The sequence below is a fragment of the Lagopus muta genome, chromosome Z, assembly GCF_023343835.1.
Source record: "Lagopus muta isolate bLagMut1 chromosome Z, bLagMut1 primary, whole genome shotgun sequence".
Classification (NCBI taxonomy): domain Eukaryota; kingdom Metazoa; phylum Chordata; class Aves; order Galliformes; family Phasianidae; genus Lagopus; species Lagopus muta.
The window spans coordinates 36967166-36994715 of record NC_064472.1 but is presented as its reverse complement, the minus strand read 5'-3'; the positions used below and the strand labels follow the sequence as shown (position 1 = coordinate 36994715).

The 27550-nt window shown below is 36.8% G+C and overlaps 1 protein-coding gene across 3 annotated transcripts in view; it reads left to right on the top strand.

The window, feature by feature from the left end:
• The window catches only part of TRPM6 (transient receptor potential cation channel subfamily M member 6), a 92564-nt gene extending 65436 nt beyond the window's left edge, over positions 1-27128 (top strand). For all 3 annotated transcript variants that reach the window (XM_048931937.1, XM_048931936.1, XM_048931935.1), the window contains 13 exons: positions 154-266; positions 1135-1261; positions 2132-2229; positions 3589-3647; positions 4661-4686; positions 6406-6456; positions 9029-9094; positions 12025-12311; positions 12567-12649; positions 14784-14989; positions 16917-16968; positions 21784-21890; positions 22804-27128. In XM_048931937.1, coding sequence (XP_048787894.1) covers positions 154-266; positions 1135-1261; positions 2132-2229; positions 3589-3647; positions 4661-4686; positions 6406-6456; positions 9029-9094; positions 12025-12311; positions 12567-12649; positions 14784-14989; positions 16917-16968; positions 21784-21890; positions 22804-22925 — 1397 coding nt within the window. In that variant the 3' untranslated portion in view covers positions 22926-27128. The remainder of the gene's footprint in view (positions 1-153; positions 267-1134; positions 1262-2131; positions 2230-3588; positions 3648-4660; positions 4687-6405; positions 6457-9028; positions 9095-12024; positions 12312-12566; positions 12650-14783; positions 14990-16916; positions 16969-21783; positions 21891-22803) is intronic.
• Positions 27129-27550: the final 422 nt, after the last annotated feature.

Genomic DNA, 27550 nt, shown 5'->3' with positions numbered 1-27550 from the left:
CGAACTGCATAAATTTTGTGAGTATTGTCTTCGGATGTCACAAGTCTTTCTCAGCTTGCTTTGGAGATCTGCCAACTCTCAGTCTTATCAGATCGTCTCTTTGTAAACAAAAGCTCTGTAGCTTAATGATGTTTTTTTGATTCTTTCCCACAGAGTCTTTACCATCTTGTGAGCTACACCACAGTGAAGAAACAAAAGCAAAACAACAAAACAGAGACAGAAAGTCTGGGAGAGAAAAGAAGGATCAAAAACCCCTTCAGGTGCCGGTATGTGTAGATGGAAGAGAAGCATATATCTCATAACTGTCTTTTTCACTCAGTAAGAGCAGTTCTGTAATGTAGGACTAAATATAGGTGAACTGAAAATGTTTTGGTGTAAGGTATGGTGGAAATGCTGCACAGAAAGTGGGAAATGCTTTTTTTTTTTTTTTTTTTTTTTTTTTTGTGTCTGGTGTTGGTTTAATCTCCCTTTTGTTAGAATGCATGGGATTTCAGTTTTAAAAGTGATTAAACTTGTAGATTTTGCCAATAGTGGATCAAGAGTTTTTTCACACAGAGAGGAATTACCCTTTGCACTCTAGCTGGTGTAATCACTTGGGGAGGATTCCCATGATCTAGAGCAGAAGTGTTGTCTGTACTCTACTGACCTGCAATTGTTCTTACTTGTGTATGAGTCCTACAGTGTAAGAGTGTTTTCTCTGAATCCATTAACCAGTTAGCACATTGTAGATTGCACATTGACTGTATATATGTATATATATTAAAAATATTATCGGAAAAGAGTTATTCCTATTTAATGAAACAAAAGATGAAGACTGATTTGTTTACATGAGATGCTCAAATGGGCAACAGACCTGAGACTTGAACTTTGAGACCTAACTGTCTCTTGAGGTGTTCTGAGGGACTTTAAGTTTGTTTTAGAAACCTACAATACCACTAATTTACTCAACAAAAGCAATGTGACTTCTGCAGCTTCTAATAAAGATGGGAAAACTTTTGTCAGTTGGAAGCCAGTTCAGTCACTGGCATTTCAGTAATGCTGTGAAAGTCTGTGTCATAGCACAACTATCAGAAGAAAGGCAGAGGTGATAGTCATTCTATAAATCGAATTTTGTTTTTGTCTGTGTCTTGCCAGGTGATTCGAGTGGATGGTTGTTCCCCGAACACCCAAGTGAGCTCAGAGCCTACAGAGATTGGTCTCTGGGATGGGGAAGAAAAACACAGGAAGAACTGGCTCACTGTGTCTAATTTCAGTCAGCTAAGTATGTGATGTTTGTAGACAGTAAAATTCAGGGCAGCATTGAAAAAGAATCAGTAAATAAAAATTCATAAACTCCAAGTGTTATCCTCTGCATTTATCTTCTGGCACGATTTTTACAGAATTAGAAATAGATTCCAGGCATGCATGACTTGTTATTTATTATACTGTGTCAGAGAAAAAAGGGATGAAAGGTCAGCTGTGTCTTTCTTGGGATGTTACCTTTCCTGTGTGGGAAATAGTAAAGTACTAATGTAATTCCCAGGAATAAGTGGGAAGCAGGGAGAACGATATCCTTGTCTCCTTTCCTGTAGTGTCTTCTGAAATGGTGTTCTGGCTTATTGTGAAAATAAACTCTGGTAAATTTTTCAGGGCACATACACTCACAAAGCAGTGCTGTGATACTGTATCTGTTGGCAGATTCTCTGGATGCATTATTCATTACTCATTGCTCTGAAACACATCCTCTAAAGTGAATAAATGAATTCTTCATCATTTCTGCTGAAGTGAAAAGGGAATGGCATTCTTCTTTTAACAGTTCTCCAGCTCTTTCATGCTAAGAAATCCTTGCATAGACTATTTTATCTTTAAGCTTTGCAGTGTGCAGCTCTCTAGTTCTATCCTGCAAGCTGCTGGGAGAGACACAAGGGAATGCTGTGACTCAGCACAGCATGGCCTGAGAAGGCTGCACTCCTCTGAAGTCTAACAGAGAATGGAAACACCCTATGAAATTCTGTTATTGCTTTTATAGCCTTTAACACGTGCTAGGGCAATATGGTATGTAGGTGTTTATTTTATAGAGCTGCATATGTTTGTAGCTTTAGAGCTGTTCATACACACTCTGGAAATAGCTGATACCTGCTCTTTTGGCTAGGTTTGGAATATCTCAGTTACATGCACCAGAAAATGAAAAATCAAGACATCCACAGGCATACCATACAATTCTGTGATTACCTGAGGAATTCTCGGGAGGTAAGACCTGAGATTATACATCCTAGTCCATAGCTGCTTTCTCTTTAGAGCCTAGCGTAGTAATATGAACCTTCATGGGCTTACCACTGTAGATCCTTTGTTATGAAATGCCTCTTTAGACATGAGAAACTTTCTTGTATATTGGCACAGTGCATACGTGCAAGTAAATAAATAATTTGAGAGCTGCTGACAGTCTGTTGAATGTTATTGAGGTAGGATATTAAATTATTGAATCACAGAGTGGTTTGAGCATAAAGAAAGTGGTCAGAAATGAAGTGTATGTTGGTGTCTCACTAGGCAGTGAACGAGTAGAGAACTTGGTCTTGAACCTGTGAGTGGAATTGGTCAGCACAATGAAATGATTTCTGGAAACTTAGCTACATTGTTCTTTATCAGAACCCTCAGAAAAAGTTTCATTGGTTACAGTTGGATCAGAGTTGGGCTGGAACAAGTCACTTCAAGAATACAAATTTCAAATTATTTATTCACTTAAGGCATAGACTCCAATACTACTTCATCTCTATGCCTCCTCTTACGTACCTTCTGGGTTATGAAATTCTATATGTATGTCACTGAGATGTTATGATATTGCTGCATCTATCTCTTCATTTCTCTTTAAGATATATTTTAAATTAATTAATTTTCCTTAAAGTGACTCCTCCCAGCTTTACTCATTGAATAGTTGTTGTTCAGAAATCCTTCCTGATGGGTAGTAGGGAGCAAAGCAGAGGTGTGTGTGTGAATTTTTCTGTTTTTTTAAAGATTTTTTCATCTGCAAACAATCTGCAAGGTGAAAACAGTGTGAAATTAAAAAAAAATGAGAGTTAAGACTCAGAAAATATTCAAAGCAGAATTTGAATTAATTCATTTTTAGACGTTAAGCTCTGCTGCTTTTGAGGATTTTATAATCTACCTAAATTTTCTGTTCAAAAGAGTAGTCCCATCTCTGACCAGCACTTTAGAAGAACCTTGAAAATAGCAGAGCGACCCTATTTTCTTTAACTGAGCTAGAAGACTAAATGATTTGCATACTTCTTTAACTATAAGACTGGCAAAATGATTTAGCAAAGTCACTGGAGAACTACTCAGTGTGTTGCCGTCACCACTGCACTGAGATAATAGCTCTGAACCTGAGTATTTTGTTGAATTATATAGAGACAGCAGTGGAGAACTGCAGTCTGAGTAAACTAATATTCCATTTTACTGTATGTGTGACAGTGCCGTGATTCTCCTGTCAGTGGGGTTATTCATTCAGCTTATCAAGAAATGTTTTCAAGAGTTTACATTTTTGAATTGCTCAATGAATATGTGACAGTGATGTATGGATTTTACCAATAAAAATATCTTTCTTTTTTATAGGATTTGAGTAACAGCATGTCTGGAAGCATCCACAGAAGTAATCTGAGCAGGAACTCCTCGTATGTATTACTAGTATATTAATATATTTATCACATATTTAGAAAGAGAATTCTGTACTCTTGTACAGGCTTCCACTTATACTTAAGATGAGAAATTGATATGAAATGAACAGTTAAGGCAATTCAATCTGTTTTAGTTTCTTTAAGTGAAGGCTTGTTAATGAAGGTAAAGAAATCCATTAAAAGAAAGAGTAGAGTTTTAGATGAAATGGACATACCTTTGTATTGTAGAAATAATAAATTTTCTCATTCAGTCGCTGAGTAATTTCAACTAGCCAATCTAGTAAGCATGAAAAATTGCACGTAATATTGCTATGAAAATTGCATGTTTTTTTAATCAATAATTTAAATCCTAGCAGCTCCTGGAACCTCTTCTTTCATGACTGATCTCTTTTTTACTAAGTCTGGATATTTACAAAATATATAGCGTGATTTTATAATGTGTTTTCAATAGTTAATAAACTTCAGCTGTATTTATTAAAAATAATACTGTTTTTGTAAGTATTTTGAATGTTTTTAGGAATGGTTTTTTGTTTGATAGATCCTATGTCTTTGTCTTTTTTTTTTTTTTGTCTTCTAAGCCAGTCATTCATGGGCAGTAGCCAAACCATGTACTTACAAGCAGGATTTACAGACTTTTGAGTAGCCTGATTCTGTTGCTTTGTCTGTTGTCTTCACTGGTGTGTTACAGAAATCACATCCATTGTGTTCTGTAACAAAGATGCTGTTGTCTCTTGCAGCCTTGCCAATCCAAAGGACCATCAGTTTAAAAAGTCTGTTTTTATGTAAGCAATGGCAATGGCATATGTTGCTCTGAGTACATCTCAGCATTGGTTCACATGGTTCGAAAAATTGTGCATGTGATTGAAGGTAATCAGATGCTAATGCTGATCCTGCATTGTAAATTACATGAAATTTTTGTTTTCATATAGATCATCTTTCTTTATATGTAGCAGTATTAGCTCAAAGATGGGAACTTTGAAGTAAAATATCGAATGTTTGCTTTTAAACAGGTTGAGAGCTGCAGAAAGAACTGACAGTAAGTTTCTGGTTACTTGCCATTCATTTCAGTTCCTCTCTGCAAATCCTACTTCGACCGCTGTTAAATACGTAAACCAAAAGAAAATCAATTTACTCTATTTGGTAGCTATAAGAAATGTTTAACAATTGTTTCATGTGTTGTTTCCAGATTTTATCTTAAAGTGCAATCTTTTATCTAAGGTGGCGGTGAAATTTTGAAAGAAAAAACTTACTTTCATTTAGGTCTGCTCCATAATTTCCTGGAGGAGTAATCTCTTCACAAGTTTAATCCTTGTCTGAGAGAAGTCCTCAGTTAAAATTGGGTCTGCATCTGAGAATAGATTATGATATACAGTTTCTAATATATGCTTGATTTTTCAAATGCTTGTTTGGTGTAATTCCTCTGTTTGTTTGTATGGCTTCACTGAAATTAGAAGGATGGTGAAACATTGAACTCATTATGGAATGGCCAATGAGGAAATTCGGGATCATAATGAGGGCTGAGTTTGTTCAACAGTCAAACTTTGTTGCCTTTTAGTCTGTCTTCCATTTTTCCTGATATGCTACTTAGCCATAACAGGTTGTGCATCTGGACTTGTATCTCACTGAAGATAGCTGTGATGCAGAAATTAGATGCTCTTTGACTATTTACTTTCCATGTATGATCTCGCTGGATCAGTTGGTGCACGAAATGAGGCTGTGGTGAAGCACACTGCTGCGAGTATGAGATGTTTTGGGGTTTTTCTCTAGAATGCACAATTTATTTGATTCCCACTCTGGAAAGGAATTAGTTGGCCTGCACTCCCCTTTTCATGCTTGTTGTTTGACAGTGAAGTGCAACAGAGCTAGTTGGGTCTATCAAGAATGAGATCAAAAGGGGGACTTATTGGAAATGCAATCACCTTGCAGCTGTTTATGTTCTTGATTTAAAACCTCTTCTGTTAGGGATGAGATGCTGACTAGATAAAATATACAAACAAGAGGAGGGTAATGTTCACACAGTTTGATGAAGATTTAGTTCTGATTAACACATTTTTCAGAATTGAAAGTGTTACAGCAAAAATGTTGTGGGCTGTTTTTTTGTTGTCGTTTTTTTAAACTTAGCATTTTAAAGGATTATTTTCCAATAGAATGAAGTAATTTCATCTATATAATGGTAATGTGCTTATTAGTCTTGGCTTTATTAAAAAGATACTTTCTAAAACAAAAGTTTTTGGACTAAATCTTATGTGGCTATGCCTATTATGCATGCAACCACAGAAATTGGTGTATGTTTATACTTTAAGAGCATTTGAGATTGTGGACTAATGAGCCAGTATTGTTATAACTTTCTTGTAATAGTATAGTTAATGGAATGCTTAATGACTGAAGATGGAGTTGGAAAAATTGTGCCTTTGGGAGACTGTGAAGCATGATGGACAGCAAAATGCTTTTAATATCCCAGAGGTGTAATTGGCTCAGAAAAGCTACATGTCCTTGAGGTTAATATCACTAGTTTCCCACCATTTCCCTGAATAAATAAGTTGCCTGGCTATATTACATTGGTGACTGAAATCTGTCAAAATACAACTGTATGTTATAATAGTTTAAGTCATTAGTAATTCTCCTCTTTAGAATGCTAAGACAGTAATTCTGATTAATCTGTTTCATGACAAACTCTGGGATGGAAGAAATAAAAAATCATGCATTCATCTCTGCTATAATAATTAACATAATGATCCCTTAAACGTTATTTCAGATATGTTTGGATGCTTGAAAACAGCTCCAGATCTGCAGTGTCATTACTCAGGTAAGCAGGAGGCACCAGAATGATAGCTGAGTAATTTATCAAATTAAAAAGAACATTAGTTCATCCCTTGTCATTTTCTGTGATTTTCATTTGGAAGATTTGCACAATTGACTACTGCTAAGAAGGTTCTGCATTAATTCATGCCTAATACAGCAGAGAGGAAGTTATGAATTATTTTCCTGCTGCTAATTGCTCCATTCCAGTTATTTGTGGCAAATTCAGTGCAGAATGTAGATAATTGCTTTCAAAATATCAGTGGAAACAGTGATTCCTCTGATTCCTGGGGAGGCCAGGAGAGATGTTCATTTGTTGATAGCTATCATATCCCCTCACACCTCCCACATCCTCCTTTGTACTTGCTGGAATTGGTTTCTTCAGTTAATTGGTACTGTACTACCTAATCCGTGTTTATATACCTATGAGCTCATGGAAATCTGGCAGGAAATAAATCATTGGGATGCTAATTGCCCACAGTCCTGTCTTTTCCTGAACTGAATATGCAAAGATTTTTCCACAAGGCTTGGATTTCATTTTTTCCCCAGAGGAGAACGGTGCAGAGCTTACCAGTAGATGTCTCTGTTGCCTGCATGGCTTTCGCTCCTTTCAAGGGGGGCACAGGGTAAACTGAAAGCATTAACAGCCTTATGAAGTTTGAAAAACGATGTGGTTTTCATTGGGAATAACGATTCCTGGTTTGTAATCAGTGTACAGCAGTAATTTCTCTGACATCGTGGCATTGTTACAATGATTAACTGGCTCTCATCATGCATGCCGTTTGAAATTGGATAGGACTTTGTAGTGCAGATGACAATCTCATTTATATGACAAGATGACAAAGGTCTTGAGATGTTTCCAGAATAGGTGTTCTTTCATCAGGAAGATTGGACTAGAAATTAGTCAATAAAACTCAGACTGAGATGTGGTGGATGTCCTGTCCCTGGTGACTTTTCAGGCTGGATCATGTTTTGGATAACCTGATCTAGCTGTGTGTGTCCCTGTTCATGGCAGGGGAGTTGGACTGTCATAGAATCGTAGAACTGCTCAGGTTGGAAAAGACCTTAAAGATCATCAAGTCCAACTGCAACTTAATCATGCTATCCTAACAACCCTCTGCTAAATCATGTCCCTGAGCGCTATTTGCATTGTCCAGTCCTTTTTAAAAATTCTCTTAGACTTACACCACTGAAGGTGTTTGTACACCTAGACTAGATGTCCTTTAAAGGACCCTTCCAACTTTAAGGATTCTGTGATTCTATGATTCCAAAATCCTGTACATTATACTGCTTGTGGTTTCTTTTGCTATCATGTTTTACAGTCAAATACAGTTTTGCTTCTCTGCGCAGTCAGAAGAGCTTGAGTTTTCCTCCAGGTTTAGCAGCTGGTGCAAAGTGACTTCACAGTGCTTCTCAAGGCTGTGGAGTGGACACTGACAGAGTCTGACAGACAGCACATTTGTGACACCTGCCTTATTTACATCCTTTTTCCTGGTATGCTGTAATTTAGTGACCAGAGTATGTTTATAGTGGTGCATTAAGGAAGAATCTTGACTTTCAGTCTGTTTTTCAAAAGCTACATTATCCAGTGCTTGTTGGTCTTGCAAAATGTAGGCAAGCCTTTTAATAAAGTCTAAAAGACAGCTCTTCTGATATGAGAACCGTATAGTCATGAACTGGTATGCCATGGGTCTCCTCTGCTCTCTCCTTTTGGGCTAATTAATCTCTAATTAATTAAGAGAAGAATAAAAAAAAGGACACGGAGTCTAAGCTCCAGAAATCATCCTTAAGGAGTCTGTGGGTGCTGTTCAGAGAAACGCAGCTAAGGTAGTAAGTATATGGTTTGCATTCTTCTAGTCTACTAAGAGATTTTTTTTTCTAGTCTCTTTAGACACTCTTTCTTAGTCTTCTTCTTAAGTTTCCTTGAGGCTTACTCTGCAGCTCTCTTCCATTTCCCAATAACTGAGTCATTGTGAGAACAAGTCCATAAATATTTAGTTGGCATTCTGACTTTGAAGGTGTTTGGCTGAGAAAAAAGTCCCCAGTTAAGGAGGCATAATAAAATTAATTATTTTGTTTGGCGTGGAGCCCAGATGATGACGCTATGCTCTGTAGGGCAAGCTTGGATTTCCCTGTATTGCCTTGCTAGAACCCCGGGCATTTGTGAGCCTGGCAGAAACAGTATGTGAGGGCAGCTGAGGCCAACGCATCTTACTGGCGTAGTGCACTGCGCTGGAACTGGCAGGAGAAGGAAGTAGCAGCTTCTATTGGAAGAAGGATGAAAAGCAGAAGCAGTCCTCCTAGCCACAGTGCAAGGCTCTTTTCCCACAGACTGTTTTGTTGTAAGAAGGGAAGCAATGAGCAGTGAAAAGGATGGAGGTTGATGCTTGTGGTATACGACAGCGTGCAAAGGAGAGCTGGTGGCTGGATAGGGCCTCACAAATGGCAATCAGAAGATCTGACTCAGGACCACACTGCAGCCTACTTGGTTTCATTCACTAAAGAGTTGTCAGATGTTTTTGAAAGTCAGTTGGCTTGTTATTTATTCAATATAGCAGTGAAATTTGTCTTATTTGCAGCTGTCGAAAGAAACAACTTAATGAGACTTGCTCAGACCATACCATTTACACCAGTCCAGCTCTTCGGTGAGTACCAATTTCCTGGTTATGTCTTCTTATTATAGGAATGTTCCATGCATTATTTTGAAAAGACTGAATTTGAGACGTTGCCTTGAATTAATTTCAGTATTTCTGCTTTTCTGAAAGAAGTGAACTAAGATAGAATTGCATTCATGTAGTAATTTACAGACTTTTCATGCTTGTCTGGTCCAACTCCCTGGATGACCAATTCCGATCAGCTTGCTGAGGGTCTGTCCATTTGTCTTTTGAATATAAACAGAGCTTCCATAGACTCTCTGGACAACTTGTTTCAGTGTTTTACTGCTTCACTGTAGCGCTTTTAAAAAATTATTTCATGGAGTATCTCTAAGTGCAGCTTGTGTCTGTTGACATTCGTGTGATTACTGTGAACCTCATAGAGGAGTCTAACTTCATTTTCTCTATAACTTCTCGTTAGGTAGATGAAGATAGAAATGAGATTCCCCTAATGTTTATAAATGCATTCTCACTACTACACCACCTTATCTCAATATATATGTCAGGACATCTGGTCAAAAAGACAAGAAAAACAGGCATTTGTTGGAAGGACACTGTTCTAAGGGAAAAATGATATGTACTGTAACTAAAGAGCGGAAGAGAGGGATATATAAGATTGTTTGATAGAGTTTCAAAGTTAGTGTGCTATATTAGTTTACAGCAGCAGAAGGTCTGCCTCTAGACATGATCTAGGTATGTTTTCTTCAATGAGTAGAATATTTTCTCTCACAGCAACTAATTGCTGATACTTGCAGCATCATAGGATTTCTTGGGACCAAACTGCTACAGATAATTAATACAGCTATGAGCATATTGAACATTCTAATCTTTGAGACTCCCAGCAGGCACCTTTTAAGGTATTAAATTGTCAAAAGATAATAAAATGAAGAATTAATATAAGTTCAAGAAAGAAATGTGCATAGTTACAGTACCCTTATTCAAGTGTCTTTCTTATGTGTAATACACTGACTTTTCCATTGCTTAATTTTAAATCAAAACATTTGCACTGGGGCATTCAGTAGCATCTGCATCAATGCTGACTGATGAAAATATGCTCAGGGGCAGGAATGAAATATTTCTCTCTGAATTCAGTTTGTCCTCTGTTATGTCATTATTTGCTATTTGTAGATAGTTACTTCATCCTACTTAGCAGTTAAGATCTGTTTGTAATGAATTCACATGGCAAGTAGAGTGAATTGAGTCCACTTTTGTGTTAATTTACACAAAAGAAACAGAAGTGAATAGAAACAGAAGTGTGTCTTGCTTGCATCATAAGAGATGAACGCTCTAACAACTAACAGAGCTGCTCCAAAAGTAATGTCTCCTATTTTATTACATTGGCCCACAATGTCAGAGGCAGATGTTAGTGGTGTGGCAAGAGGTGGAATCTTCCCACCAGTGTTCTGTTACATGTTGCTGCCGTGTGACAGATGGCAGCAGAGGGGCAGTCTGTTGGAACAGCATCTGACATGGATGTGCATATGAAACAAAGGTGTGTCCTTGAATTCCTCCATGCAGAAAAAGTAGCACTTATTGATGATCATTGATATTACAGAGCATTTATGGAAGCTAAATGGTGGATGTGAGCACAGTGAGACAGTGGGCAGTGCATTTCAGCAGTGCCAGCAGTGATGTGAAAGACAACATTGCAACACTAGGCCCTCTACCAATTTGAAGACAATCGAGCTCATCGCCTATTTTGGCTGGACTGTCCTACCATACTCACTGTATAGTGTGGATCTGACACATTCTGATTTCCATCTGTTCTGGCCAGTTAAAGATGCTTGCATGGACAGTGTTGCATGGACAATGTTCTAGCAACAACATTGTCACTACCTGTGAAAAAGTGGGCCACCTTCACTGGAGCAAATTTTTACAAGCATGGCATGCAGGCTCTTGTTCAGTACTAGCAAAAATGCATAGCTAATAGTAGAGACTACGCTGAAAAATAGTGTTTTGTTACTGAGAATTTCCTCTATGAAATAGTGTTATTGTGCTCTTTGTATCTGTTGTAGTTTTCTTGAAAATAAGCAGGAGACATGACGTGACCCTATGTGTGTAGGGATATCGCAGATTTATTCTGTTTTGATTTATTCTGAAATGATGTTATTAACAAGAGCAGAATTGAAATTTAATACAATACAAAAAACATGGGAACTTCTAGGAAAAAAGATAAATCTTAATTTAAAATGCCAGAATTATAGACTTCCTTTCTACTTGCTTTAGCTTATTCTTCTAGGATTCTTTTCTCTGAGGAAGGACCATTTCCTTTTCAATCTAATTTTCCTGGTTTATCATGGCCAATTCACTGTTCATTACTTCTACAAAACTCAGTTCTCTTCCTCCAAAGGTGACAATCTCTAGTCCTTTACTGTTGTAGTCATTAACTATTACAAGCAGTGTTTGTGTGTTTGTTTTGTCTAATGTTTGTTTTGTTAAGCCCAGTTTAAAGGAAAATATTATGAGTATTGCTTGGGACTTGATTAGCTTAAAAAAGGTTTTACTAAAAATCCCATTTCCACATGGTGCATAAACAGAGGGAGCCATGCTTAAAGTTTGTGTTGAAGATGATAACTGTTCAAAAATACACATCTTTTAGGCTTGACTATTTTAAGTACTTAAAAATTGTGGCAAAATGGGGTGTTTTATAACCAGTTTTATAGACCAGGCTATCACTGAGCTTTGTTTCTATGAAAGAATGCATGAAATCTTAAATTCATCTGTGGAGGTTTGACACACTTGGGCCATTTATGTAATCACAAAAGATCTGTAGTAATAGATAATATAATCTTAGATAGGGCAAGTTTTCACACAAATGGCTTGCAAAGGTATGTAAAGTAGTGTGTTATTTTAAGATACTGAATGAAAATGCAGTTCTACTGACAAAGTTTTTCTACTGACAAAACTTTCTTTCACTGAAGCTGGAGAGGAAGTGACTGTGTATCGACTAGAAGAAAGTTCACCTATGAACCTTAGTAAAAGCACGTCTTCTTGGTCCCGGCGTGGTATGGCTGCAATGATCCAAGTCTTGTCACAAGAGGAGATGGATGGGGGTCTGCGGAGGGCCATGAAGGTCATTTGTACTTGGTCTGAGAATGATGTGTTAAAGTTGGGACAAGTATTTATTGTGAAGTCTTTTTTGCCCGAGGTGGTTCAGACTTGGCAAAAGATCTTTCATGATGGTACAGTGTTACATCTCTGCCTGAGGGTGAGTACAGACCTGAAGGGACACTGGTATAGTCTGACATGTCTTGAATGTTCTACTCCTTATATGTGAATGTCTAGTATGGTTGATGTGTGCTTTGATGTTACCTTCTGGAAAGGAAAATGGTTTTGAGGAAGATGCATCTCCCACTTTTAAGCAATATTCAACTCGCTGGTTCTTGTTTGTTTGTTTTTCAATCAGTGCTGCCTTTTTTTCATGATACCAAATTAAAGTGCTTAACAACATGCTTTTCTTCAGGAGATCCAACAGCAAAGGGCGGCCCAAAAGTTAATCTATACCTTCAATCAAGTGAAGCCTCATACTATTCCCTATACTCCAAGGTAAAATCACTGTCTTTAAGGATTGTCAAAGGTTTTTTTTTTTCAGCTATGTCCCAGGTCTAACATAGACTCTTTTTCCATAGTAGATTGAAATAGCTGCTGCTTTAAACAGTATATATGTCTTAAATACTTAATTAAGAGAAATAAATACATCAATATGTAAAAATAAATTAGGGTAGAAAATAATAGGGATAATAGTGAGTTAAAGAAGGGGGTGTTATTGAAAGGAATTTAAGCCACAACAATGAGCATGCCAAGAAACATCAGGCCTTCAGCTCATAAGAGTTCGGCAAAGCAAAAGATCTTTCCCCAGAAGAGCTTTGTCATATTTTTAGGATAGAAAGACAAGTCTGACCTAGAAAGTGCTAAGAGACACTGTTTCTAACCTGTATTGGAGTTTTTACCTTCTCATTAACTTTTTCTCCACATTTTGATTGATCGTTTCTAGAGTTGCTTCTTTTTAAATCTGTACTTTTGAAATGATACAGCCCCTTATTAAAACAGACTCTCCCTTATCTTGGTGGGCACAGATTTGCCAACAGTTTAGCAGAGAAAGGGGTGCCCTATTTAAGGCCAATGTAGGGAAAAAAAAAGCAAGCTGAACTGAGCTGTTTTGGATTTTCTCTGGTAGCAGTTCTTTGACCAGTGAACATCTGCATAATAGCGCATAGCCAACTAGTCTATGCTTAATGTGCAGCACATGATGTCTGTTGAGAATCTTATGAAGGTGAGATGAGGAGATAAAATAATGAATGCAGCACAACAGTCCTCAGTTCCAGTGCATTTTTACTCTGTCTTTCAGAGATGCTACTTCTGTGGTCTTTTTCTTTCTTGAAAGAAGTGGTACGGACAGGTGTGGCATTTCCTGTTTTCAGCATAGAAGTTACTTCAGTGGGTACAATGACATGAGTTTTAATAGGTGATTCTGAGTGATTTATTTCCAAGAAGCCTTGTTTACTTCTCTCCTTCCACTTTAGTGGAACCTACAACTTCCAGGGCAGGAGCGAGGTAGAGTTTCCATGTCATCACTGTATACAGAAGTTTGATTATTTCTGTCTACAGAAAATGGGAAATTGGAGACAAATGACTGCTGAGTTCCTGACTGCTCTTCGATGTGACTATTCTGTAGCGTTATCTCTAATATGTATAATGGTTTGAGTAAATTGTCATCTCTACCCAATAATTTGTCTAAAAGTAATTTGCCAAAAAAAAAACACACTACCTTTAAAACTTTTTAAAAGGTAAGGCAGGTATCACTGTACTTTACCTGTATAGCTAGATGTGATAGCAAAACAAGCTTCTTCATGATGCTGCTCCTTAGACAAGAATTACCTTTCATGCAGTTAACATAAGAAAAATTAATAAAGCTTATTGCAGTTGTCTGGAGTTAAATCAGATGTTGTGGTTCAATCCAGCAGGCTGCTGAGCACTGCATAGCTGTTTGCTCGCTCCCCCTTATTGAGATGGAAGAGAGAATCAGAAAAAAAACTCATTGGTTAAGATAAAGACAGTTTAATAGGACAGAAAAGGAAGGGAAAATGATAGAAGATAAATGAAATATTGTGTGTTGTGCAATGCAGTTGTTCACCACCTGCTGGCCAGTGCCTGGGCAGCCTCCCTAGTCAGTTCCCCTAATTTTATTGTTCAACATGATGCCATGTGGTACAAGATATCCCCTTTGCTAGTTTGGGTCTTTCTTCTCCCAGAATTTTGTACATCTCCAGCTTCTTGATAGCAGAGCAGCATGAAAAGTGGGAAAGTCCTTAATTCTGCTCAGTACTACTCTACAACAGCTAAAACGTTCTCATTCTGAATCCAAAACACAGACAGCAGAACACCTGCTATTTGGTAGAAAACTAGTTCCATCTCAGTCAAAACCAGGACATCGGATTGTGTTACTGGGACATCAGATTATGTTGTTTGTCTATAAACTATATCTTCTGATGAAATACATTGTTTTGTTATATACCAAACTGAGAAAGCTGCTGTGCTGTCTAAGGTTTGGTACCTCTTGCTGTTGAAAATAATCCATCTATTGAAGACATGTTCTCCTTTTGGTATATTTGTGTGGCATTATGCTTTATGGTGACTGTGGAGGTGTTCCTTACCCTTACATACTCCTTTATATTCACAGGTTCCTGGAAGTTTTTCTCATTTACTGCCATTCTGCAAACCAGTGGCTGACCATTGAGAAGTACATGACTGGTGAATTTCGGAAATACAATAACAACAACGGAGATGAGATTACACCTAGCAGCTTGCTTGAAGAGCTGATGCTGGCCTTTTCTCACTGGACCTATGTATATACTCATGGGGAGCTCCTCGTCCTGGATATGCAAGGTGACTGCTAGCACGGGATTACTAGCTTTAACCCAAGTGAAAAACAATTGTCTCAAAAGAGAATTTAATGCTGAGAAACAAGCCAAACTCTTTTTTTCTGCTACCTGGAAAAGCTCATGTAGCCTCTGGATATCTACTGTGAGGTCCCATTAACTGAGCATTAACAGAAATACTCTGGATTAATGTAGGTGTTATATGTAGGTGTTATAGGACAATAATTTGGTTTCAAGTACATCTAAGATGAATGGGGAAACAGCAGGTATTTAAAGTGTATGGGAACATTTCAGCTAGCTCCAGAAAAACACTTCACAGTTCAGATATTTTTATTTTTATTAGGCAGTATAAATAATACAGAGATTCAAGTATGCTCATGTATATATACATACTTAATGTGTGTATATCTGTCTGGAGAGTTTGAACTGCTGTCTGTGTATTTTCATTTTTCCTTTTAATAAATCTGTAACCAGTTTAGATAAGCTGTAAACCTGAGTACTATTCACAAAGTCTGGTGGCTCCTTCAAAGAGCATTTGATCACTTTACTGTATGTGTGTAAGTATGAGCATGGCACGTTTTAAAGAGATAAAGCAGTTGTCAATGTTCACAAGATGAACAGCACCCATCAGATGGTATAAACACCATTGTTTGTCATTTCTGTCAAGGGAAATGTGTATGGGTAGACCAAGACTTAGCGTATTTACATTCTACAGCGTCCAGAAGCTGTGAATTACAAAAAGATATACTTAGTATGCAAAGTAAGCATATAATTCCATCCTTGCCTTCATTTCGTTTTAGCATCACATGAAAAAAATATAGAAAGTGTGTCTTCAACCATAGCCTACTAGAATTTGCCTTAGGTTTGCTTGAGTTTATTATACAACTCCTGACAGTTCCAGTCCAACTGTGTTGGCTTAAATGTGGAGAATTTAAACATCTATGTAAATCTCATCAAGACTGCAGAAGCTTCAGTTTCCATCTCGAAGGAGAAAATGGACTAAAATCTACTCTAGTTTTGGTCTCATGTTTATTTTTTATTTCTCTTATCTGGTGTTTAGGAAGAGTGCAAGGGGTGCTTCCCGTGGTGTTCTGATTAGTTTTAATACTGTCATAAGTTATATAATACTGGCGCCATCTCCACATACATATACACTGCATTGTTGTGTAATTTATGTCAATTCAAATGATTTTCATTGAAGAGTATTGCATTTTGAGGGTACTGCAGTTACAAAATGGTCTTTCTGTAGTCTTTGCTGGTGTTAGTAGCAGAATATAAACTTGTCACCAGTGGCCTACTGAAATAAAAATTACTGCATATTATATTCTTATAGAATCTCTTCTTTTCCATGAAAGTACAGCAATTTCCTCAGATGTAAGGAAAGAGCTGTTTGGTAAAATGATATTATTACATCATTTTGGGAAAACTACAAAATAGGTATCAGCAGTTAGTTATTATAGTGAAATTACTGAATTCACTTCTGTGGCTGTGCAGAAGGAAAAGGAGTAACAGACCCAAACTTTTACACACTGTATAACTGAATAATGAGTTGTGGCTTGTTGTGTTTGCTGCCTTGAAGAGAGTCTATATATGGGATTAGATCTACTGATAACAGTAAGATTCATGTTAGTTTAGTACTTGTACTCTGATTTAAATAAAAGTCTTACTGCTGGTCACATTCTGCTTAGTTATTTCAGCTCTACCATGATGGTCAATGGTTAGAAGTATTTGCATAAGCCTTCTGTCTACATATAAATAAAGTGCAAAACTGTATGTTTGCCAGTACTTAACATGGCATTCTCTTTTTGGCTCATGATCATTTTAATTGCGACACTTTATGATCTAAAATGAAAAAGGGTAATTACTTTTTTCTTAAGTGTCGTGTTATGAAATCATGATCATCTCCTATGCTAACACTGTTGATTTTGTTGTAGGTGTTGGAGAAAACCTTACAGATCCATCTGTGATTAAACCTGAAGACAAAAAGTAAGTTTCTCTATGATGAAATTATTGTTCAGTTGAAACATTCTACTGTCAGTCTGTGTATACTTGGAGGATTTTTATGTTATTTGTGTGATTAAATTATTTATTGCATGGTATTTGGGTAAATGAAGCTGTGATGGCAATGGCAAGGCCTTGGTAGACTCTGGGCTTGGGGGTCTGTAGTATTCCAGTTCCCTATATATGCTGTGCAGTGTATGGAAGGTGGGGGTAGTCTTCACAGGAACTTTTGGTCAGAGCGTGAGAATTGGAGCCTGAAGAGCATGTACGTTTTTTAGCAAGTTTATCAGTAACTTAAATATTATAGTGTGGTTTACCCTGCCTAGTGAGGTACGGTTTGTTTGTGTAAATAGGGCCACGTGGCTCAAGAATATCTGATCTTTCCAACAGGTCCTAGTATTTATGTATTCTCTACTTTCCAAATCCATAGTTGTTATGCTGAGATCATAAATCTTATGTTGGAGGTTACAAAAAAATGTAGTACAGGAGTCTGCCTTTATGCACCAGGTTGCAGAAACTGGGAAATGAGAAAGGGGTTATTTTGGAAGCAGGTTCTTAGTTCTGTAACTATTATTTTTATTTCGTTAATAGAATTAGTTATAAATTACTGTATTAATGTTTGAATGCTAAATTATGGTTGCAGTTGTGCTGTTGATATAGTATTTATTTTGAAGGGAATGTCATAAATAAGATGAGCACCACAGTGATAAAATTTTCATAGAATTGTAGAATTCTGTGTTGAAATGGATCTTAATGATCATCCATTTCCAGTTCCTCTGCCTTTGGCAAAGTTGCCACCCACTAGATCACTAGTGCCCCATCCAGCCTAGCCTTGAATACCTCCAGGGATGGGACACCCACAGCTTCTCTGTTGCAATGCCTCACCACCCTGATGCCTAATATAAGCCTACCCTCTTTAGGTTTAAAATCATTAACCCGTATCTTATCATTACAATACATGATAAAGAGTCCCTCCCTATCTTTTCTGCAGACTGTCTTTAAGCAGTGAAAAATTGCTATAAGATACACCCATCAAGTTTGTCATGATCCCTCTGAATGGCATCTCTTCCCTTCAGTGTGTCGACTGCACTAGTCAGCTTAGTAGTCCATCTTGCAGAGGATGCTCTTAATCCCACTGTCCACGTCACTAACAAAGACATTTTTACTGTGTGTAGGTTAAGGGATCGTGACAGTAATACAAGGATAGCTTAGCAGAGAGGTTATTTATATAGCTGTTCATTACACAGATTTAGCAAACATTTTAAAAGTATTGCTACAGATTTGTAAAGATATGGTTTGCTACTTCTCAAGTGGATTCTTTTGTATCAGTAGAAGCAAATGTAGAACTCAAACTGTAATATTTATTTCTAGAGACTGCAACTGATCATTAGACCGCAATACTTGATGAAGCATCTCAGCTTATCCTCTTTAAAATAGGGATAATATCTATCTGCATTATCTTGAAGTGTTTTGTTTTTTTTTTTACAATCCTTCTGTTTTTTTTTTGTCACAGTTTGTCACAGTTATTAAAATTTGATCACACATTTTATTTTCAGAGCTTTTTTTCCTATCACTTACAAAACAGTTAAGTCCTAATTAAAGAGCGAGCATTGATTAATTAATCAAAACCATCTTGATTTTCTTATGTCTGGGGAATTCTTTGGTACAGCATGTGGTGAAGCTGTATTGTTTGGATTCAGGGATCTGAAGGAATAAAGCAGTGAAATCATAGATATATTCAGTAAGCAACTAACGAATATTCAGTTTTAATAAACACTTTCTAAAATAATAATGTAAAAGCACTATCCTTGCTTTAACCTTTATTTGTTCACAGGGGAAACATTTCTGTCTCTATCAAGATCTAAATCCTCATTTGTAAATAAGATACTTAATCAAAATCTGTGAACTACCTAAAAAGTTGCTTTGAGTACACATTCTTTTAGATGCTTGAAGGAAAACAGTAGGCATGTGACTGATGATACTGTTACAGATTTCAGCGCTACTTACAGTTACATTATTTATTATTGTTTCTTTAATTCTGTTGTTTTAGTGGCTTATGCCAATATCTTGCAGTAAGTCTTTCATGCATCCTGCATGCTGACTTGAAATGGGCTTTTTAATGGCAAAATGTGATCTCTAGCTCTCTGTTAGTGTGCTGTATCATTTTTGAGTTGTATGCAATACTAAGAAAAAATAATAGATCAGTTTGGAAGTATGTGTGATACTGCAGAAACTCTGGCAGATCCTGAACTCATGTACACAGTGGTAAATTCAGGGATATTTGACATGAGTTGAATATCTGGCCATGTGCACTGCCTAGAATGTATGAGGTATTAAAATTATGCAGGTGTAATGTTAATGAAAAGATTTCCTTTAAAAACAGAAATATTTCTGGTACAGCAGCAGGTCTGTGACACAGTGCTATCCCTGCAGGCTCCTGTACCACCCAAACATTGGGAAGAATCACATTACAAGTAGTACTCTGGATACTCTTTCAGAGTGTACCACTTATTACCAAGTCTATAATGAAGTTCATCCTCTTAAAGCTTTCACTGACACTGGGTGCAGAGTGAAGAGCAGATTCAGAGTTGTGGAAAATAGTTGGCTGAGTTTCAGATTGAAAAGAATCGATGCATTAGACCTGATGAGGGAGGTGAGGAGGAGAGCTCTGGTGGTCAAAAATCTCATTACAAACATGTGAAAAGGAGGAGTAAGAGGTTCTAGATCTGTTGTTCCCCTGTTTGAAAACTCTGAAGTGTATAGCGATGGGCTGGAGGCTGTAGTATGATTATAGATACAGTATGTTATATATACAGTATGTTATCTGAAGTTACTCATTAGCATGCATTTTGAAGAATGGACTTATTGAATCTTTACCAAGCTTTTAAGTTTCAGCCATACAATTTACAACTGAATTGCTAACAATAGATAAAATATTTACTTGGACTGAACCTCTGCTATAGAAACCTGCACAAGTGAAACAGGTAATGTGAAGCTAATTTTGCAAACATGCTGTGTAGCTGATGTGGATGCTTCTCTGGAAGGGAGCTGCTTGCCATGAAACCTCCCATTACATTCTATCAAATAAGGCCAAATAGATGTGGTATGGTCTACTCTGTGCACCTGTAGCATCTGTTGCTCCTAGTTGAATATGGGATGCAGTGTTTGCATCAACACACACGCTGTTACCTGTCCGGCAGACAAGACCAGTCTAGTATGATGTGGTAGATATTTATGAAGCACATCTATGAAGTAAGGTTATTCACAAAAAGAGGAACTTTTTTTTTTTTTTTTTAAGTCCATTGGCTCCTATTTATACACTTTTTTGAGATAGTGAAAAGCTGGGTTCAGTATTTTTTGTGAATAACTAGGAGAGTGGCTTTGAGGGGACCCCCAGCACAAGAAAGAGTTTGTCAAGGTACACCAGTATGGCATCCCTTCCTTCTGTCAATTGACTGCACCACTCAGTGTGGTGTCATCTGCAAATGTGCTGAGAGTGTACTTGATCCAATCATCTATGTCATTGGTAAAGAGTCAAAGTTTAAGAGTATTGATCCCAAGATGGGCTACTGAGGGACACCACTCATTAGTGGCCTCCAGATGGAAATACTGGTATCTACCACAATTCTCTGTTTACGACCTTCCAACTAATTATTTATGCAATAAATAGAAATGATAATGTAGCACCATGTCATCTAAAGTGTATACATGACAATTACGTAGTATTCTACTTTCTACATGTTTTCTTCTACTAATCTTCAGTAAAAGCTGAATAAACCAGTCCTTTAAATGATCCAGAAGACAGATAATCATCACTATTTGCCAGAAATTATACAGATACTAGTTTTAACTATTCATTGCTCTTTTCCATTATGGAATGGGAATGTCATATTTGGAAACAGGTTTCCTTAGAATATTTTACATTAGTTTGAATCACAGATAGATTTGAGAGGGTTAAAATCTTTTTCTGTAGCTTCTCAATGCTGTGATTTATTTCAGATATTAAAATGTATTGTTTCTACCATGCATATCATTAAAATAAAGCACTTGAGTTCATAAAGTTTTTTTACAAGTGTTTCTTGTGAGCTGTGCTCTATGATGTCTGGAATGTCAATTAAATTCTTGAGAATAATAGTGGAACAATGTTAAAATTAATGAACACTGATCTTCCAGACTACATTAAAGATCTGATGTAATTATGTGGTACTTCTAAAACATGTGTGTCTATAGCTTGCTTCTATTTGTAATTGTGTCAGCTTCATTCAGAATATGCATTGCACTTCCATAAATGTATCCCTTAGTAATGTTGCTGAATTGGCCAGAGTGCAGACACATGGAAATGAGCACAGAAAGAAGCCAATAAATTTTAAAGCCTTGCCTGCCAGCAGTATAGTAAGTCATTATTCAGTGCTGCATATTGATATGACTGGGACTTTCAGTTTTCAGTTCTTAAATAAGGTATAAGTAAGTCTTTGCTGGTTCTAGTTTATTCCCAGGTGCCCAATGTTGAAACAAAACCAAAAACATTTTCTTAGTAAGAATGAACAGTGTAACAGAGTTAGGTTCAGGCATACAATGTCTTAATGTCGTTGTGCCCAAATTTTCTCTTTGAGCATTCTGTGCTTTGTGTTTTGGTCTCAGACCTAGGAAACTGGAGATGTACACTGTTTGTTTGTTTGTTTGTTTGCTTAACAAGTGGTTAACTTACCTCTAATTCATTGAATGGAAACTATAAACCTTTCTCTTCTCTACAGTTGCATTATTTTGAGTTTGTTTATTATTCAATGTTATTCCTTTTAGGTCTGGAAAGATGGTATTTGGACCAGCAAACCTAGGAGAAGATGCAATAAGAAATTTCATTGCAAAGCATCATTGTAACTCTTGCTGCAAGAGGCTGAAACTTCCTGGTATTCAAAGATTAACTAAAGATTAATTTTTAACCTATGTCTCGCTTTCTAAGTGTGTGGTAGTACAGGCTTAAGTGTGCTGCAACATCAAGTTCAGAAATTCTACAGAGCTGAGAGTTTATAGCTAGCATACTCTCTGCAGGTGAAGGCAAATAAGAGAACATCGATCTTTTACCTTTCTGTTTTGCCTAGGAACCATTTTAACATTCAGCATGAAAGCTTCTAAAGCTTCTACCCATTGAATTGTTTCCTTTAGTATGCAAACTGATCATTTTTTTGGGGTGATTTCTACAGATAACATCAGCAATAATTTTTAAAACAAAAAATGATCTAAAAATCAGCAAAGCATTAGCCAGGAAAAAATCACTGGATCTTCCCAGATCTTTGAACTGGGTACTCTGCACTGCAGCTCTTCCTGCTTAGCTGAATTGCTAGTTGTTCATGTTAGTTGTGACAGAATGGATTTGTCTTCATTGTGAAGCAGATTTAAAAGACTCAAAGCCAAAATAGATTGCTACTATGCATGAATTTCCACCTACACATTTTTTTTTCCAGAGAAAACTTCTTCTTTGTGCCTACACAGAGTAATAATCACTGTTTGATTTGGAAATGAGAACTGCAGTGTTACTGTTTTGGATTATTTATGTCTGTGGCAGTCAGAGATAATAAAGGGCAAAAGTCAGCTGAACAGACATTGTAAGGGAGACTCATTCATACCAGCTCACACCATTATTGGCTCCTCTGTGGCTCTCTTTCCCCTTTCTCTGATTTGCCCTGCTCCAGATTTTCTTCATCTTGGAAGCTGGTAGCAGACTGCTGGCCATCAGTTGTAGGTCTGGATACTCTACCCAGGGTGTATGTGCTTTTCAAACATTTGCTTGGTTGAGTAACTGAGTTAATTTTCTTGCCATAGATTTGAGAAGAAATGTCTGCACAATGGAAAGACTCTGTCCAGCCTACAAAAAAGAAATAGAGACAAGTGCCAGAGGAATTGATGATGAAAACAAGACTGTGGAGTATGACACACGGCTGTGAAGCAATGGCTGCAAGCAGAGTTCACTATTGGAAGCTTGAAAACCTGTTCCTTGTCATTGCCGTGGGTCAGCTCAAAAGAACAAAACACAGACATCTGAATGTAGTGTCTGCTCATGTAATGTTCTGCTGAATGCAGTGTTCTGCTCACTTGACAGATGCAGTAGGCAAGAAACAGCAAAAAAAAATCTTTTTATTTACTCCCTTCCCATGGCCTTCTGATGGTCTGTTTTTACTACTTGTTAAATTGCCAGGAGCAGGTCACTCATTAGCTTGCTTAGGATAATAACTGGGTTATTGCTTAGGATAAGAAGAGATATTAGGGTAATAAGAGATAAGGATATATTTTAAATATAAAAATATTTACAGGGAGAAGTGATTTGATATGATTTATCTAACTGCTCTTCAATAAATAACTGTATACACATGTAAATCACTCATTTTCAGATGTGGAGGCCACTCATAAACATCCTCACTTTTGCCCTGTGTACAGGAGACTTTCCAAGGCATTGCAGAAATATTGTTTTGTCTTGTTTGTTGACTTTGATCCAGAGACAGACCTAGAAGACACAAGTAACACATTAGTGGTTAAACAGTAGTTGTTGATATAACAAGTACAATGTAGAATTTCATGGGAGCTTCAATCCTTTTCACATGCCAAAATTAAGACAAACAGTGAAGAGTAAATTTATTGTCCCCAAAACATCATTTATCTTTCCTATTCTATGTTGATAAGTTCAATAGATTCATGATCTTTAGTACAAGCATAAAGAATAACCTTGATTGTGATTTAAATTTTAACAGGATCCACTTTCCTTTATGTTGCCTTCGGAGTGTTGTTAAGTCATTAGGTGGCTAATTGCAAAACATTTTAAAAGTCATAAAAAGTAATGTGGTATTACCATTTGGTATTTAGCTTTTTATTGTCAATGCGAGGCTGTACAAAGGATTATTTTCTATCAGTGTGGTATCGGTATGCTTTTACAACATATTGATATGTGTTTCTCTTGACTCAGTAGAAGTTCATAAAGATGAAAATCAGTTATGTGCAGTATGTTTTTTGTAGAATAAGAATTAAAATGAACACTCAGCACAAATATCTAATACAATGTATGTTGTATTAAGAATCTCTTCTACCATTAAAACATCTTTGTAATTTTGTATTGAGTAGAAATACTTAAAGCAGACATGCACATCAGCAGAAAACTTAATACTTTAATAAGAAACAAAATGATATTTCTGCTACAGTGTATAGTAAATTTTAATGTTTAAAAGATCTACTTGTTATTCTTACCATTAATTTCGTATATTTAGAAAGTTTTTATGTACACATAGGAATTAGAAACATGGAATCACAGAATGATTTGAGTTGGAAGGGACTTTAAAGATCATCCAGCTCCCTGCCATGGGCAGGGTTGCCAACTGTTAGAAGAGGTTGTCCAGGACACCTCCTACTAGATTAGGCTGCTCAAAGCCTCATCCATCCTGGCCTTGAACGCTTGCAAGGATGGAGTGTCCACAGCTTCTCTGTTCCAACATCTCACCACCCTTTCAGTAAAGAATTTCTTCCTAATATCTAATCTAAATCTACTCTCTTTCAGTTCAAAGCCTATGCCTTAATTGCTAAACTCCTTCATGAAGAGTGATGCCCTGTCTTTCTTGCAGGGCCTCTTTAAGTACTGACAGGTTGTTGTAGAGTTTCCCCAGAGGCTCCAGGCTAAATAATCCCAACATTCTCAGCCTTTCTAACACTGTAGAGGTGCTCCGACCCTCTTATCACCCTCGAGGCTCTCCTCTGGACCCATTTTAACAAGTTCATATCTTTCTTATGCTGAGGTTTCCAGAGTTGAATGTGGCACACCAGGTGGTGTCTTATAAGAGTGGAGTTAAGAGGGAGAATCACTTCCTTCAACCTGCTGGTCATACTGCTTTTGATGCAAACCAGGATATGGATGGCCTTCTGCAGAAGTTATACATTCCCAGTTATACGTTCCCAGTTTCTGTATTGATTACGATATTGATTATGACATTGACATAATCAACAGCAGTACATTCAGCTGAGACAGCTGTCTTCAGTTCCTGAGACCACCCTGAAGTGATTCTTCTTGCTTTTTATCTTTTTGTGCAAAAAGCCCCCATCACCTTTCCTATTAGATTTTACTATCCATGTATTTTTTTTTTTTAATCAATTCAGCATATCAGAAAATGTACACGTTTTCACTTCTATAGAAGAGGCTACCTTTCACAGATGACATTTTGCTGCTTACTAAGGAGGTTGTTTAATTTTGTTTTTAGAGAATGACGATGGATTTTCATCACATTGCTGATTCAGTAGTAGTTCTGCTTCAAATGGCTGTTGTCTTAAAATAGGGCTATAGGGATGTGTATGCTTACATACATACACAGATTCTTTAAAGACTGAACGTTTCCTGAAGGATCTTTGTTAACATTGTCTTACATTTGGCCAAGTTAAGTGACACTTAAAATATCTTGGAGTCGAAGACTGTTTTAAATACTGCCCTAATAGTGCTCTTTTCCCCAGTTGTTGCCATAAATTCTTTATTCAGGGATGCAAAAATTATGAACACTTTTGTATTAAACATAAAAATAAGCTCCATGCACTGGGCTGGGTCTGAGTACCTTTAGTTACTTTTTCAGTTTTGGATACATTCCCTGAATTCATACTTGAGATTTTCTTCTCTTCTGTTGCCTTTCAAAGGGAGTTACTTCTGCATTCAGAGCAATTATTTGTGACACTAGGCAGAGCACATATCCATGTAGATTCATTTTATTCCTTTTTATTATCCATCCAGATATGTAGAACTTCCCCCTCAAATCAAGGACCTGTTCAAGGTACTCATCTGTTAAAATACAGTTGATACAAACGTATTTGTTATTGTTTTCATTTCTGTGTGAAGTACTGATGTGGTGGAATAAGAAAAGGATGCACTTCAAAGTATTGCTTTATATACTTTTGTCAGAACATTAATTATTCCAGGCATGTAAACACTAAACCTAAAAATTCCATCGATTCTGAGGTTAATTAATTTTACCTTGCCATTCTTTTTTCACTTTTTTGAGGGAAGGCTGATTCACATGTCACTGAAATGTAAATTTTGGTAATCCAAGTAAAGACCTTTCTTCACCCCAACTTATATTCCTTAATTATAAGGAAATTATAACACTAATAATAATTTATTTGAGTCCTTGACGTTATTCATACTAGAATTTCTGTACATTCTTTAAAGTCTTCTTTGATTCTAACCACTGGGCTTAGGTTGAAGGCCAGACCTGAAAACATGAGAAAGAACTAGAAACCCTTAGTAGGAAGAGCAATAAGCTGCACAATAAAAGTGTGTATGTGGAATGGAAGATTTTCAGGATAGGGTCTTCCTCTTCTTGCTTAACAGCTAGCATAGATGAGGAAATCTTGCACATTAAACTATAGTGTTTTCTCATTATTAGTTTTAGTATTTGTTTTTACAAAAAGCACATTTAGGATTTTTGTTTAACGCTCCTAGTGGGGCTGCCTAGGCCCCATCCAACCTAGCCATGAGTGTCTCCAGGGATGGGGCACCCACAACTTTTCTGGGCAGTCTGTGACAGCACCTTACTGCCCTCTGAGTTAAGAATTTCTGCCTAAATCTCCCCTCTTGCCCTGTCTCTATCGTGTATCATGTAAAAAGTCAATCTCTCTCCTAAGCTCTCCTCAAGTTACTGGAAGGCTATAACAAGGTCTCTGATCATCCTCATGGGCTCCTCTGGACCTATTCCAACAGTGAGATCTTAAAGGAAACTTATTCAGGAATTCAATTGAGTCAAAGCCAGATGTGTATTTGGCAGCTTCTGCATTGGAAACACAGCTTCAGCTTATGAAAAATGTTCAGAAATTGCAAAGCTCATTCTCAGGAAGTTGGGTTTTTTGGTTTTTTTTTCCCATTTATTTTATTCACAGTTAATGTATTTGCTATTCTTTCTCTATTGCTAAGAATAAAGACAGAAGGGATAATATATCTATCTTTCCTAGAAATTGAGTTGTATATGTTGTAGTTTTGTCAGTTTATTTCATACTGTTTCAAAAGAATAAAAAACAAAAAATTTCTGAATGTTTCTATTTTTTGATGGCTGTAAAATGAAATGATGAAATAGTAAGGTGAAAGTTGCATACAGAAAATGGCATGGTTACTTTTATTTTTAATTTTGATGTAATAAATGCATATTAATTCTTTATCTACTGTGTGGTTTCCGGCTGTCCTTTTGTTTTGATTGTTGGGTAGCGTTAGTTTCTATATGTTTGCAGCAAAAATATCTGTACTCCCCTCCCATAAGTAATTTATTTTTTACAAAAGCAGAAATTATGTTTTATTTATGCATTAGATCATAATTCTTTAGATGCTTAATAACTTTTGGATTGTTTTGAGTTGAGATGCTTGCTTGATACTTGGAAAACTTGTTAATTGTAAATAAAATCATGTATAGGTTTAGGAAAAAAATATAATTGGCAGGAGAACCTCATTTTTTGTTTCAGATGGAGTTGGAGCTATGATGTGAAAAACCACTGCAGCCACTGATGTACACAAGGAGATATGAGTAGATATAAATTAATGGTGATCCATTGACTTAGCTGT